At 39.3% G+C, this 16,004-nt stretch overlaps 1 protein-coding gene across 1 annotated transcript in view; it reads right to left on the minus strand.

Moving 5' to 3' along the window:
- Positions 1-716, minus strand: part of LOC140343642 (5'-nucleotidase domain-containing protein 2-like) — a 35,362-nt gene extending 34,646 nt beyond the window's left edge. Inside the window, exon 1 of the mRNA XM_072430422.1 lies at positions 382-716. Coding sequence (XP_072286523.1) covers positions 382-664 — 283 coding nt within the window. The 5' untranslated portion in view covers positions 665-716. The remainder of the gene's footprint in view (positions 1-381) is intronic.
- Positions 717-16,004: the final 15,288 nt, after the last annotated feature.

Raw genomic sequence — 16,004 nt, forward strand, 5'->3', positions numbered from 1 at the left:
AGTCCAATGTGGGGCCACACATAGGCAGAGCACTTGCTGGTCTATAGACATGAGTGATGCTGGGAATTATAGTAGCAGCAATATTTCAAGGCAGCAGTGGGTCAGCTGCAGTTCATATCGAAGATTCATTTGGGGGCCAAAAAAAAGGACATTGGGAGCCACATTTGGCCCCCAGGCCAATTTGTCACCCCTGTAATAGAGGTTGCAAATGACAGTGGCACAGGAGGAGGAGAGGACCCTGCCCCAAAGAGCTTACATTCTAAGAGGTGGGTAAGTAACAATAGGAGAGCATAAAAAAATACCCAAACATATTAAAAAAAGTGCAGTATAACTTTTCTCCCATCATACACATGTACAGTGCCGTTTCCCGATATCTCTCACCTTGCACAAGTTTCTTCATCTCCCCATAGCGGGACCACAGAAAACTTTTGTTGTCAACTTTGGGAGCGGTGGAAGAGGAGGAGAAGCGGCGCCCCAGGTTTGGAGCATTTGGGGGATGCAGATGGGGCTGTTGAGAAGGAGGGCTGGGGGAGGTGGAAGTTGGCACCGGAGGTACCTGGGAGTCAGCAGGGGAATTGCCGCCATCCTTAGTCGTGCTGTACGCTGCAGACGCGGCTCCTTTCCAGGCTGAGCACCGCAGCACCCTGCACATCACAACCGCCATAGTCAAAGCCGAACTGGACACTGCCACGAGCTGCTCCCTGCGCCACAACAAGGCTAAGAGGACACACCTCCACAGGGCGACTATTGGCTTTAAGGTTAAGGAATGGGCGGGGCATGAAGCTAAGGTCCAATAAAAAACTGAGATTTGTTGTCTCTTATGTGGTGGCCACGCCTGGTACATGGGCTACGTGTTGGATGAAGCACCCCGTGCGTGGCATGTTAGCGTGAGCCCGGAACGTATGGCAGCACTTAGGGGCCACAGAGCTATTATATGCCCGGTGTGACCCCCTATCACTGTGCTGCCTTATAATGCCACTAATACTGTGCAGCTTCCCATTGTTCTCCCTTCACATTACTCCCTTTAGCTTTGTACAGCGCGGCATAATATGTAGCGCTATATAAATACTGTGTAATAATATTAACAATACACAGTATTTATATAGCGCCGACATATTACGCAGCGCTGTACAAAGTCCATAGTCATGTCCCTCAAAAGAGCTCACATTCGAATATCCTACCATAGTCATATGTCTTTAATATAGTCTAAGGCTGGGGTGTCAAATTCTGGCCCAGGGGCCAAATATGGCACCAACGTTCTTTTTTTTTTTTTTTTGGCCCCCAAAGCAATCCTAAATATGAACTGCAGCTGGCCTCCAATAGCGCCACTACTACAATTCCCGGCATCACTCGTGTCTATAGACCAGTGGGCTCTCTGCCTATGGGTGGCCCCGCATTGGACTATAGATGCAAGTAATGCCGGGAATTTTAGTAGCGGCGCTATTTTAATGGAAGAGGGAGTTTCAGCAGCCGGTCACTCATAAGTTTTAGCTCCGCATTGGCCGCGTCTGCCATTTCCAGCATTCCCCCTCAGCTGTACTTTTCCTTGCTACTCCAAGGCAAAGATTTGAATGGGTAGATTTTCATAGAAGAATATTGTTGTTATTGTTAGCCTGTGCAAAAGGTTACCATTGAAATTTACCTCAGAAGGCTACAAATAGAGAAAGAGGCATAAGATTTTTTCCTGAATAAAATAATTATAAACTATTATAAGCTTGTTCCAGATTGAATGTGAAGCAAAACCTCTTTGTTTCCATATAAAAAGGGTTTTTATCTAATGAGAAGGAAAAACGTCCTCAATTTTTTCAATAAATTACAAGGTTGGCCCTCGACTTTGTCTAAGTTTTTTATTTTGGCCCTCTGTGTATTCAAGTTTGACACCCCTGGTCTAAGGTCAGTTATTTTTGGGGTAGCCAAATAACTAATAAAAATAAATATGATACTAGAAGTGTTAGATCAGATAAATATGACAACCTCCTTAGCAGTCTAATTCCGTCAAAATTTCCATTTTTTGGCATGGAAAATTATTTTTCATTGTAGGCTATAATTCTTAGGCATAACTCACCGATATTTAATACATTTAACAAATTTATTAATAAACTTTAAATAACAAAACACAAAAATATGTTAAAAAAAATAAAAAAAAAATTTAAACATGTAATATAACTGTTCAGTAGCATATATAATATATATAGAATATAATTATATCTATATATACTATATGAATATTTCTTGTATTGACTCAATACAGCTTTTTTGTATTGAATCCGATACAAAACTATTTGAATTTCCTGCCGATCCTCCCGCCCGCACCGACGCATGCACCAATGTCACGGGGAAACCTGGAGATTGTCGCTGCATTTGCCGGCTGGAGATCAAGGAGGAAGATCAGGGATCAGCAGGACCCCGGGGGACAGCAACGGAACAAGGTAAGTGGGGTTTTTTTAGTTAAAAGCTACCCCAAGTGTGACTCAGGAATACCGATTTTTGCAGGTAAATTCCACCCTGAATCACACTTGGAAATACCGCTAGGGGGGTTAAAACAGTGGTCGCAGTTGGACATTATTTGCAACTTATTAAAAATAAAACAAAAATAATATCCTAATAAATTCTTATATCCTGAATGACAATTTTCGTCTTAATATTGCACTAAATTCACAAACTGTACTCAAGATGGAAAACCAAGGGCGGCGCAGTGTGACGTCAGTGTAGTATTAAGTTGTATGAGACAACCGTTACCGAGCCATACGCTTCAGTATTGTTTCCACCATAACAACAGTCACCCCGCTCCGCCAATACCAATTCTCATCCGATTGTTTTATTTTATTTGTTTATTTTCTCAGATGCTCTTTTAGGTAAGTATGACCTTAGCTGTGTATTTTCTTTAACTGTTATATTTAATGGCATCAAATAGGTTGACTTTAATACCTATCATTTCTTGTTTGGTCTTAGATTCCAATGAAATAAACCCATAATGAGTGAGAAAAAGCAAACAAATATTTTGTATTTCTTTAATAATACCAAAGATAATGCAGCTAATGATAATAGTAACAATAGTAATACTTCACTTAACCGTGAGCTGATCATTGAATCAGAGCCTCCACAGTCCTTGTCAGCACCATTAGGAAGATCATTATTTTACAAATGTGTTTATCTTTTTATATAAATTCATATTAATGGTCTGCAGGATTTAAAATTATGAATTTAGTGATCAATGAGGTCCCAAAGGTTGGTGACCACTGTAATAAAGGGTATAGACATTTCTCTTTTGTAGGAAGAGGGTAGTATTTTTACCCCTGCCAATAAATTCTGTATACAGTTCCTTTATCATTTGAAGCATTTTCCATCCTTTTTTTTTCAGTGACCCAACAGAAAGAGGAAATCAAGCAACTTGAAGAAAATACAACCTTGGAGAGTTGTCACTCAGAAATGGTGTCTCTATTGGAAAATTATTCCAAAACTTTTGTTCTGGGGAAAACTTAAAAATGTAGTATACTAAAAAAAAAAACACACTTATTTTTAATCCCGCAGATCCCTGGATGGCGCTGATCCTTCTTGCCATCCGGTCCCACGTCGTCCTGGGATTCTTCTTTGTCCCCGCGCAGAGGACGTGCCGGGCACTGCCATCTTCCGTCCTCTTTTCTAGTCTTCTTGATCCATCGTCCGATCTCACACTGTGTAGGTGTGAAATGGCGTGATGTCGCAGTGAAAAGAGAAAAAAAGAGAGACGATCTTGCGCATGCATGGATCAGGGCATGTGCAGAAGGAGCAGCCAGAGACTCCCGAGATGCGTAATGTAGGTATCCCAGTAGGCTCTGCATTCGGTTGTCTACCCTTCTATGTTAAATTTAAATGTTGAGTTTAGGTACTCTTTAAATTCCACTTTTAGGTTTGCATGATCAGACAGGTCATTATGGCAGAAGGAGACAGATGATGTCCGTTCTGCAATAATCCCTCCTACCTACCTGATTGCTCCGGGTTTATGGCAAAAAAGTTTGCAGTTTGGACTGCCAAAAGTGAATGAATGCCTAGTTGTTGATGTAACTCCTGATAATTCTTCCTGGCCTGGCCCTGACCAAAAATTGCAAGGAGGAAGTAAAGAAGACTGTTGCAAGACAACAAGGACAGGTAAGTAATGTGGGGTTTAGTTCTGCTTTAACGTGCAAGAGACAGCAATAAATACCTGACAGATTGTCTACTGACTTTATTGTCTACTACTTTGTCAAAAACAGAAAATTTATTTTTCCTGCAGATACAATCTAAGAATACAGATGTCAGTGATTTCATAAAATACATGGGGTTCATAATTCTTACCTGGATGGGGTGCAGCAGTGTTCAAGTTCCTCTTATGTACATAGTCATGCTGGGAGACTTCTTTGATGTTATTGAATAATCAATGTGACAGCAAATTGGATTATATACTTTGTTACTATGTAGATCTGCATCATAATGCATTAAAACAGGCAGTTTTTTTGCAGAAGAAACAGGCAATGCCCCTTTTGCCCCATTTATATTACACTCACTTTTCCTCACCGCCATCTTTGCCTGGTCCCTGTTTGGAGTCTGGAATTTTGGCCATTCAGGTTGGTCAGTCCGGAATGAAGCAACTGCAAGTAAGTTTATTTACCCTGTCCCCTCTGTGCTGGAAAGAAGGTGGAAGTTGGGACAAAACGGGATCTACTGGGCTCAGATTTTTTTCTCCTTAAAAAATAAGGAAAGGCAAAGTGTGAAGGAGCATTAAAAGTGTAGTATCATCAACTTTGGTGTCAGAAGGGGACCCCCCAAAAACTGAATGAATTACAAATGATGGAAGACCTCATGGCCTCAATGGCACGGAGGATGTGATCAGGCAAAGATGGTTTTACTGGACTATGTTTATCAAATCTGCGGATTACCTGCAAGCCCTCTTCTGATCCATAAACACAATGTGAGACACAAGCGTACATAAAGCATGAAAGAGGAAAAACTTCCCTAACTTCCCCCCAAGTTCCCTAAAACCCCAACTACCACCCCCTTGATAACTTATCACTTGACTCAAATCCCTATTCAGCATAAATTAAGAAAAATACTAGATGAATTCACTGAGGTATAATATGGAAGATTACACAATTTATTGTACGAGACAACATAAACAACAGGAGCCAATATGAGAGATATAACCCCGAAATTCAACCCTGGGATGTTAACCATGTGTTAAATGTTATTAGCTAGTTAGTTATTTGTTAGTGGCACTCCTTGGTAATGTTGTGTTAGCACTGCAGGCCGTGGCGGCGCCGCTGCTCCTAATCGCAGGCACGGGCGCAGGGTCCTATCTCTCAGGTAATCCACTACCTGTCTTCCATGTCAGTATTTCTTTCATGCTGAGACTTGCTCTGGTATGGGTGTGTCTCTGAGGTAACACACACACGCCCTCTGTTTCCTTCAGCCTATGGCTGATGCCCTGCAGGTATTTAAAGGCACTTCCTACCACAGGAAGTTGCCTGAGCAATCTCTGGCTTGGAGTGGCACCTGGTAGCTACCCCGCAGCCAAGCCTATCCTCACCATCAGAGGCTCTAGTGAAAACCGGGTAGCTGCTTAGTTACGCCCCTCTAGAGTTTACCTGGCCAGCGGCACAGTGAGTCCACACCTCGTTCATAACATGTTGTTAGTTTTTTTATTGTATATTGTTTTATTTTTTATTCCTGGTTGTTAATCTAGTATTGTTGTATGTTATTTTGACCTCATGTTGAATTCATTCAAACATCAACTTTAAAAAAGTGTAGTATCATCAAACTGGTGTATTATGAAATATAAGTATACCAAAATAAATACGTTTAAGTATTAGGAAAGGTTGCTGGGGATCTCTGAATAAAACAGGTTGCAACTTGTGTCATGTGTAAAGGTTTCTGTCATCACACAGTTGTCAACAGTTGCTCTCTATTCTCCTTGAAAAACTGTTCCTGTGTTTCCTTAAGTTGTTTGAAACCGTGCCATATGGAAGTGGAGTTAATATAATAAAAAAAAAAAACATAAATAGCAATAGTTAGCAGAGGTGGACAATAAAGGATGTTCTGATGCTGATATTAGTTTTAAAACCAATAGGTATTAAATAACTAATATTAAAAAAATCCCAATTTCTACATTGGAGAACAGATTAAAAACACTGGTATATTGGGCACCTCTTCTCACTACTGCTTAACTTTGGCATTGTATTATGTTAACCCAGCTTTTATATTTATATGTGATCAGCCGGTTCGCTATTTATTAGGGGTCAATTAGCCATACATCACTTTCAAATTGGCAAATGATTTAGGGTGTAACAGTGATTTTGAATCACCCTTTTAGCTACTTTTGCTACTGATAGTCACTTTAGAAATGCACAGCCACTATGAAAGCCAATGGGCCACATACCACTTCTTTGTAAAGAATCAAACTTGCATAGAACAATTATGCCAAGTTAATGGAGCTTTTCAGCCCTCTTTAGAATAATAAGTGTTCAACAGGCTTCTGAAAATAGAGGAGGAAAACAAAACTTTACTTTTTGTTTAGCATTACTCTACCACATTTAAGAACTGGTAAATTGCAATATATTAGGATTTTTTGGTTTAGATACACTTTAAAAATGACAGCCACATGGCTAAAAGCATAAAGATCATTTAGACTAATCTGAAGCTGAAGACACTGATGCTGTGAACATAGTCGCTGGCAATATGTAGGCACCATAGGGTGAAGCACAGTTCATTCATTCATGAGTTTTTTAAGGAGTATTTTGGGAAAAAAAGAGGTCAGTATAGACTGCAGGTAGTTGGCAAATCTGTCCAGAAGGAAAAGTGTAGAAGGATGTCCTTGATAGTCAACTAATGAAAAACAGCAGTGATCCTGCTAAAAAAAACTATCACAGCAAATTATCTCTTAATTATTATCTAATTATCTTATTCTTTTTTATTTTTGACAGGGTCCTCGCCTCCTCCTGTGTTTTTGTTTGTTTCTGTCTTTCATTTGCAACCCCTAATAATAATAATAATAATATAATTAGGTACATCCCAATTCATGGTGGGTCCAAGGATGTAAGGTAATTTGTTGGTTCCACACCACTATAGCTGGTCAGAAACATGACTGTACCCGCTACATCAGCAGTTGCGCGGCTATGGCCAGTACGCCCCCCAGCGGGGTCAGGAGAAGGGGGCGCACTGGTCAGAGCCATGGACCATGTCTCTTGTATAGACCCAACCTGCTCACCTATGCTGTGATGTGAGAGTGGACGGGTTCTGCCATCATAACGTCACTCTGGGAGAAGTTTTTTCCCCTTTGAGTGACACACAACTCTCTGCACATGCCCGAAGATTTAGTGGTCTGTGAGGTCCGAAAGGTTGGTGATCATTGCTCTACATCTCTCTCAGAGCCCCTGCCCCGTGCAGTTTTTCTTTTTGTATGCGGGTGCAGACAAGTGTCCCCAATAAACTCCAATATGTAATATTTGAAAGGGTCCACAATAAACCTGTAGCTGTCTGAAAATAGCACAGGGAAATAGCGCACTTTATCTTAAAAATTATTACCATACTCCTCTGGCCTTAGCACTTATAGTGTACAGTGCAACAGGTACATTTGACTTGCAATGCAGTTTTCTTATGTTTATCTTTATTACTTCACATGTGCATGAAAATTGCACCACATAGGAGCTGTATGTCACCATAACTTTTCTTGATCAGGTTACATAAAAGAATTATTTAGAACAAGAAGTAGGGCTACCCCTTTGCAGGGCTGTGGAGTCGGTAGATAAATCCTTCCACTCCGACTCCTCAGTTTCTGGTACCCCCAACTCCGACTCTGTATTTACAGGGTTTCTCATTTTATCTTCACACTTTTCCAACCAAATTTCACAAAAAAAAATTTAGACCCCCTAATTATTTATAAATCAATAAATGTATTATAAAATTATTATAACACAATATTTTTACCATTTTTCTCAAGAAACATTAATAAAAATATATGAAAATAAACTGATGATTTGTCAATTAATCTGTTTTTTACTTTATATAATTTTAAAATTAAATATCTTTATTTCAGGGTTACTAAGTGTTAAAATACCAATATTATTCATCTTTTTATCTTCAAAGTTATTAGCTTTATGTTTAGTATTACACTTACCCTTACGGCCAGAGAATTAAGTAATGCAGAACGTCAAAGAGTGGTAGACAGTTATCTGCCTCCCAGATAGCAATGGTTTTGGGTTGTAATCGTACAACCATAACCAAAATTATTGGAAATATGTTTCTCAAGAAACATAAAAAAAATATGTAATAATTATTAAATGATTTATTAATCATTAATGCTAGCAGAAGATCAGCAAAGATGAAGGCAGCGTCATCTGCTCAACTTTCTCCGTCTGCTAAAAGAACTTGGAGGAACAGCTTTTTGAATTCAACTGTAAGTGTTTATGTTTATTTTAAAACTGCATGACTGCTTATGTGTACTATGATGGAAAGCTGTGTGCATGTTTCTGGATAAAACTGGCCCCCTGGGGGCCACTCCCATGGCAATGAATATTAAGGTACTGCCAATTGTATGTGCACTGTGGTGCCCCTTAAAGTTCCCAAAACCTCAAGGCTGCGTTCAGACTGGCGGGGAGGTTGTGGTTTGATTATCCCTTCCTCATGCCTGCCTAGGGGGAGACGCTCAGCACCGCTCAGTCAAATCTGCAGACGCTGCGGTGCAAGGGACTGAGAGGCTGGCAAGCTGCCTGTTGTACATAGTTGACTTCTTACTTTCTGTGACCCTCAATGTCTCTGGAATGGAGGGATGATAGCAACTGGTACAGAAGATGTAGTAGTAAGAACATGTACCCCTTGGCTATCTATCACATTAATTGCATTGCAGAGATTCTTGATTCATCTCTTTTATTTAGTGCATGTATTTAAGGTAACTAGAAACATTTCAATTTTAGTTCATTTTAAATTAAAACTATTCTGGTTTTAAATATACATATTTAATGTTTGTTTGCACTGTGGCCCCCGAGTTTTATCCCAATGTCAATAGCAGCCCCCAGATAAAAAAGTTTGGGCACCACTGGTTTAAACAATGCATTTGACAGCTGCCAGATTTATGAATATGTACTGCTGCCATCTAGTGTAGAATTTGAAGAATACAACATAGTTGCCATTACTGCAGAAAAGTGTTTTTTGCATGTCTCAAGTTAAGATAGTTTAATAAACCAAAATGTATTCAATAGAAATATGTCTGTGAAAAAATAGTTGGGATGCTCACAACAACCAAATTTCATTATTTGTTTTAAATTAGGCGTTTGTGTGGGAACTCTTCAAAAATTCTTTGGGGAATATTGCTATTTTTCCTTAAAGAATTACATACATACATATCTATACTTGTGATGTCAACCAAAGTTCAACCTTTGCAGAAATGTCCTGATTTGGCCTATATTATTCGGAGTAAGAGTTCAAATATTGCCTTATTGAAGTTATTGAAAACTAGATGTAAAGATGAATGAAAGACATAGTGGAGTCTTGGTGAAAAAGAAAGTTTGTATAGAAATAGCTGGAGGTTAGGCTGTCCTCCAGAACATTGGCCTGCAAGCATTATACCTCTTTGCCAATACTTAAAGTTAAAACAAGAAACAGAATATAGTTAAATAATCAAAACTAGCTTCACCCTCAACCCAGGGATTTCCCTGTAGTACTTTTTTTCTGCTAGATTTTCTCAGTCTGATGGCCAGAATCATTCAACCCACCTAAATTGTCCTTTAACCCGGCCCAGTTGTGACTGGACAGTGAAAGGAGATGATATACAGTCATAAACTTATCTCTGCGTATTTATGTTTATTTTTCTTTATATCAGCATGCTCCTGATCAGCACTTAAACTGATTGTTAGTGTTGGTCGAATATCTCACTATTTGATCGAATAGGGAGATATTGTTCGGGTAATTTCGGGTTATTTTTCGGGACTGTAAAGAACTGCAAAAGCAATCAGGAGCATAAGCAACCGCGGCCACATTCATTGACAAGATCCCTGGGGCACTAGAGGCTAAATGGAGACAAGTATCTACATTCATTCACCTCTAGTGCTCTGTGATTGGCTGGGGAAAGGAAAATCCTGAGGGCGCTTGAGCTGTCATCACGGTTTACCTTTTCTCAGCCAATCACAGAGTGACATTGATACTAAACACCTGACAAATCCAACTTTGCAGGGTGGTCCATAGTATTTGAACCATATGTGTTATTTCACTGGAATATAAAGGTAAAATACAATTTCAAGATGTTCTCTTGGTTTCAAGGTGTCCAGCATTGTAGTTTCATCTGACTGCTGCTACATACCTAAATGACAAGATAGTGACATAATGGACAGGAAATTAAATCACAGCGCTTATTAGGGGACGAAGCATTCAACACACCCAGAAGTGTTGGATCCTAAAGTTTCTGCAGCAAGAATCAATTGGTAGCCAATTTAATTTATTTAAAGCTCCCAACTTGCAATTTTCTACCACTTTTCTACCTGTAATTTCCTTAAACCCACTGAAGCACCTTTGATCCCAGGGCGTTGGGCTGGCCCTAAGTGCTGCAAGTGTGGAGTCATATTGTTGCTCGCTGGGAGTAAAGGTTTGACCCCCTAAGTATGCAAAAAAAGGGGGACATAAGGCACCATGCAACCTGGAAGTATATCAGAACTGGGCTGGCAGGCAGAAATTTCTTTTTAGGATATCATTGGAAACAGGATGAATATTGCAGCCAGCCAGCAGAGATGTTTTTTTGTTTTACTTTTTGTTGAAGTCACATTTTAAGATGTATTATACAGTATATAGACTTTCCAAATGCAGGTCAGCTGGGTATTTACAGAGCTGTGATCAACCATAAACCAAGCAAAGCAGCCTTGGCATAAGGACAGTAGCATTTAAGCACATGGCAGATTTCATTTCATCACCTCATTATCCTGATTTATCATTGATGGTAGAAATGCTTCAAGAAGTTGCTGAAAGCTGTTGATGAATCCCCATGAGATAGCAGCAGGGATTAGCAATTATGCTTGGGTTCAATTCAACAAGGGTTAAGTCAATCGTTTTTAAAGTTTGGCAAACTCAAATCCATTTATAGTTCATGGGGGACAAATCTTGGAATATGGAAAAAAAAAAAAAAGAAAAGAAAAGAAAGTAGAAAAACATTGAAGGGAAATTATCCTGGTAGAGAATAAAACCTAAAGAAAAGTATTTTTTTTTTAATTAGCTTGGTTTGCATTTAGCAGCACATTGATCAGTCATTTTAGAGTTTAAAAACTGTTCTTTGTTTGGTAAGAGGGTTCATTTTACCATGACTGGACAATGGAGTGCAGGCCACTTGTTGACTGAGCTTCCTAAAAAATTTGGCTTCTATTGCAACTTTTTTCTTTGGCAAGTAAAGATCTATATGACCCTCAAAATGACCTAGTAGCAGAAAAAGTTTGTTGACCCCTTGTTCTAGAATATAGGATTTAATTAGCTTTAAGTTAGTATCCAAACTCCACCAATACTTACTAAGCAGTCAGTCATTGTGACAATTCTTGCAAAACAAATTGTGCATTCATTGATAAGGTTACAGATTGTGAACTTAGTAATTGGCACTCTTCAAAAATCATTTATCCTATGTAGATGATGAATATTACTTTGGCCCTTTTTGGATATTAAATTTAAAGTAGGTCCTAAAAGTGATACTGTGCATTTGGTTGCTTTTCCTTCTGCTTATAGCTGTATCACCTGCTTCAGTCTTTTTAAACTATGGCCTTTCTTTTAAGCTTATCTCCATTCAAGTTCAAACTGCGTTTTCTAGCATTGTGCTTCAGACAAAACTACTTGTCCCAGTAAGCATAATTAAGGTGCTTCACTAACATATGTATCAGCTCATCAGATTGCAGTTTTTGGCCCCTAGGTGACAGGTAAAAATAAAAAATAAAGTAAATGAAAATTATGACTAACCGAAAAAAGAAATCTAATGCAGCCACCACATCTAAAACTTGGTAAGTTGCAATATGGTATAGTTTTGCTTTTGGTCCTGATATTGATTCAAATTCCTACATTTGGGAAAGTTTTTAAAACTACCTACCAATCTGATCGTTAAAGGGTCTCAGATATACCTTTTTTGTAGGGTAAAACAAAAAGAAGCAGGAGAGGTGTGACTCATACAGTAGCACTGTGTCTGCCTAAAAGATGGCAATCTACGGGCTCAACTGTGTGGTAGTAAATTTGTGATTAAAAAGGGTCCTGGTAACGAAACTCTATCACCATGTAATGCTGTAAACATTGATTTTTGATACATTTATATTAAAATTAACACAGCTCCAAGTTTTTATGTACTGCAGTATAACATTGTCCATAGGACCAATTACCAAGTATACATTAGATTAGGTAATGCACAAAAAAAGTGTAATTGTCACGAATATATTATTATTATTTTAACAAAACAGAAGTTATATAGCGCCAACATATTACGCAGCTCTGTACAAAGATAGGGGGAGCAAATGACAGACAGTGACACAGGAGGAGAAGAGGACACTACCCCGAAGAGCTTACAATCTAGACCGTGAGGAAAGTCTCACACAATAGGAGGGGGGATATGGAGTGATGGGTAGTGGTGAGTGATTTTAGGGACAGAAGAAGATGGATAGGCAAGTCTGAAAAAGTGTGTTTTGAGTGCGCTTTTAAATGAGTGGAATGTAGGAACAAGCCGAATGGGACGAGACAGACCAATCCGTAGAATCTGGGGAGCTCTAGAAAAGTCTTGGAGCCGTGCGTGTGATGAGGTTATGAGCGAGGAAATCATTAGTAGGTCATTGGAGGAGCGGAGAGAGCGGCTGGGGGAGTATTTTTCTATCAGGTCAGAAATGTAAGTGGGACAATAACTGTGGAGGGATTTGAAGGCAAAGCACAGGAGCTTAAATTTGATTCTAAGGTGAAATGGAAGCCAATGGAGAGAACTACCAAGAGATGCAGCAGAAGAGGATCAGAGGGAAGGATGGATGATTCTGGCTGCAGCATTCAGGATAGATTGTAGAGGAGAGAGCCGGGTTAGTGGAATACCAGAGAGGAGGAGGTTACAGTAGTCCAGACGATAGCTACTGTACAGACCATTTAAACGTATATATACGATTTTATAAATACTAACTACTATTACTGTGGAATCCTCAATATGGACTGTATTACAGAGGACTGTACTGGGTTTTCAGAGGACTCTGCACCCACCTTGAAAAGTTGATGTAAGCTGCATTTTATAAGCTTTGTTTTCATTATATGCTAAAGAAAGATGTTTTTGGTTTGGATTACAATAAAAGAGACTTGTATCATTATAAACTTTTGTGTGCATGCTGCAAGGGAAAATCCACCTTCATATCAATATTCATATCAATATATATATATAAATATATAAAAATATTTATACACACACACACACATAGACAGGTAGTCCCCGGGTTAAGGACATCCAACATACAGATGGCTCCTGGATACGAACAGGGATTCCCTGCTCGTTCTGTGCAGGGTAGAGGCTTGGAGGGGGAAGCAGGGCGGTTCGCATGACTTGCAGAAGAAATCTTTTTCTAAACACAGTTAATGTTGTCGGTGATCTTAGGGTGGTGAGCTCTTTCTGCAGCCTCTTGTAACTCTTTAATGACCAAGACAAACTGCAGTTGTTTCTTTTTTGAATATCAAAGCACAGCTTGCTCCAGAAGTTATTGAATGTCTAGGCTCCATGAAGCTTTTTTTCTTAGTTGTTTGTGATTAACTCACTGTGAGGTTTTTATACAGTAACTGACACCACACTGCCTAATAATATGTTGAGACAAACATCTGTCCTAATTGTACTTATTAAAATAATGTTACCTGTACCACCTTACACACAAATTCAACTTAAGTACAAACCTACAGTCCCTATCTCGTATGTAACCTGGGGACTACGTGTGTCTATATATAAATATATACGTACACATGCATTCAAATCTTGGGTAAAAGCTGTATAATTCTGGTATAATTTTACTGTATGAGTCTCAACAAAATGCCAATTAAAATTGCTGGGCAAAGACACTTCTTGGGTAGTGAACTATCACCCAATTTCATTAGTTGTCATTTGAAGATATTGGCCAATTCATTTTTGGACTTCTATTTTATTTACACTAAGTGGGCTGTCACTAATCACCAGGCCCCACACCACCCCAGAAGATCAGTTGATCTGATAATGGCTATAACATCCATCTGGGATTAGGGCCCAGATAGAAAGGCTTTTGATAGTCTCCCTTGAGGCTATCTCTTTCAGGTCCTCAATCAAATGAGATTTGGCCCAATATTTCATCAACTGCCATATACACTTTATGCTACTCCACTGGCTCCGGTATCGCTGTTTAGTGAGGGGATACCTTTCAGTTCATATTTTCAATAAAAGAAGCATGCTGCAGGAGTACCCCCTTTCACCTTTATTATTTGTATCAGCAAATAAATCCCTCACCATACCTGTTCAGGAAGACAAAACATACGGGGTATGAGATGTGGCTCGGTGAAACATAAACGCGCTCTGTTACCAGATGAAAGCTTGCTGTATATAACTTCACTTCTGATTTCTCTACCAAACCAGTTAAAACTGCTGGATAATTTCTCCAGCCTATCAGGTCTGAAGGTGAATTGGCCTATAGTGAGGAATATTAACCTTCCTCCAGCTTTGCTAACACTGCTAACAGAACATTAGTTTGGAATGGCAGACTGACTCACTGCAATACCTGGGAATTTGGCTTACACCTTGTTACAACTCTTTTTATTGAACTAGCTATATTACCCGATTTAGAAGAATCTATGCAGATCTTGCCATAGTTGTTCTCTGTACCTTTGTAGTTTGGCAGGATAGTTGCTGAGAAAATGAATGTGCTTTCCAGAGTACTTTACCTGTTTTGCACCCATTCCATCATGATGAAAAGGACTTAGCAATGCTTCTATCCAAAGATGGGGAAATAATTGCTGCTGCCTTTCACATTCTACCATGTAAGTCCTGAAATCACAAGGGCTGGTTGACAAATATATCATTATTGTAGCACAGCTTTCAAGATGTACTTTATTTTATAAAAGGTCCAGATGAGGAATTAGCTTGCCCCATTATGACAATTGAAGTGATTCTTTGGGCCCCTAGCCTCCGACTGTGCCAAAATCCTCTGCCCATTACTACAATATTTCCTGTCTGTATGGGATAAAAAAAAAAAAAAAAAAAATCAGACATATGGTCATCTAATGTTCCCTGACTCCACTGTGGGGTAAACCAGAATTTGTCCCAGGGCTCAATCCAGAGACTTTATCGTAACTGCTATGTATCATCTAAGCTCACCCGAGGTCAACCTACCAGGACCCCTTTTGAATGTTCCTGCAAAATGATTGATGGGCGTAAAGTTCAAAGATCTTGTATTGTTTTGTTCTCTCTTCTTCCTTTTCTAAACATATTTACATGAGTGCCTGGGAAAGAGATCTGAGTATGAAGTAGGACCTGCAGGAGTGGCATTCGACCTGTTCGAAATATCACCTAATGTATCTTTATTGAACTTAATTACAAGACTATGTTGAGATGGTACTTGGTCCGAGATAGTATGTTTCTGCCTAAACCCACCAAAAGATTGACTGGATACAAATCTCAAACCACATCAGTGGTATACTTCAAACTCAATGGGATCATAGTCAATATTAAACCTATTTGTATTCTCAAGGACACTCCCAATATGTTTGAATTTACCTGGGACCCTTGGAAGGATTATTACCTTTCTGGACTCCCACCTGTGTAGAAGGAAGGTCACACACACACTTATATATATACAGTGGTACCTTGGTATAAGTCCGCTTTGGAATAAGTCCATCTTGGTATAAGTCCTGTTTGGACACAAAAAAATTTGCTTGGTATACAACCATTGTGGTAAAACTTGTATATGGGTCAGAATGAATCATAACATCGCGCGCTCCCCTTATTTACCTCTCTCAAGACAAAGCCAAGACTGCCCACAAGCATCAGTACGCCAGTTGCCACC

Source organism: Pyxicephalus adspersus, chromosome Z (genome assembly GCF_032062135.1).
Source record: "Pyxicephalus adspersus chromosome Z, UCB_Pads_2.0, whole genome shotgun sequence".
In the NCBI taxonomy this organism is placed as follows: Eukaryota; Metazoa; Chordata; class Amphibia; order Anura; family Pyxicephalidae; genus Pyxicephalus; species Pyxicephalus adspersus.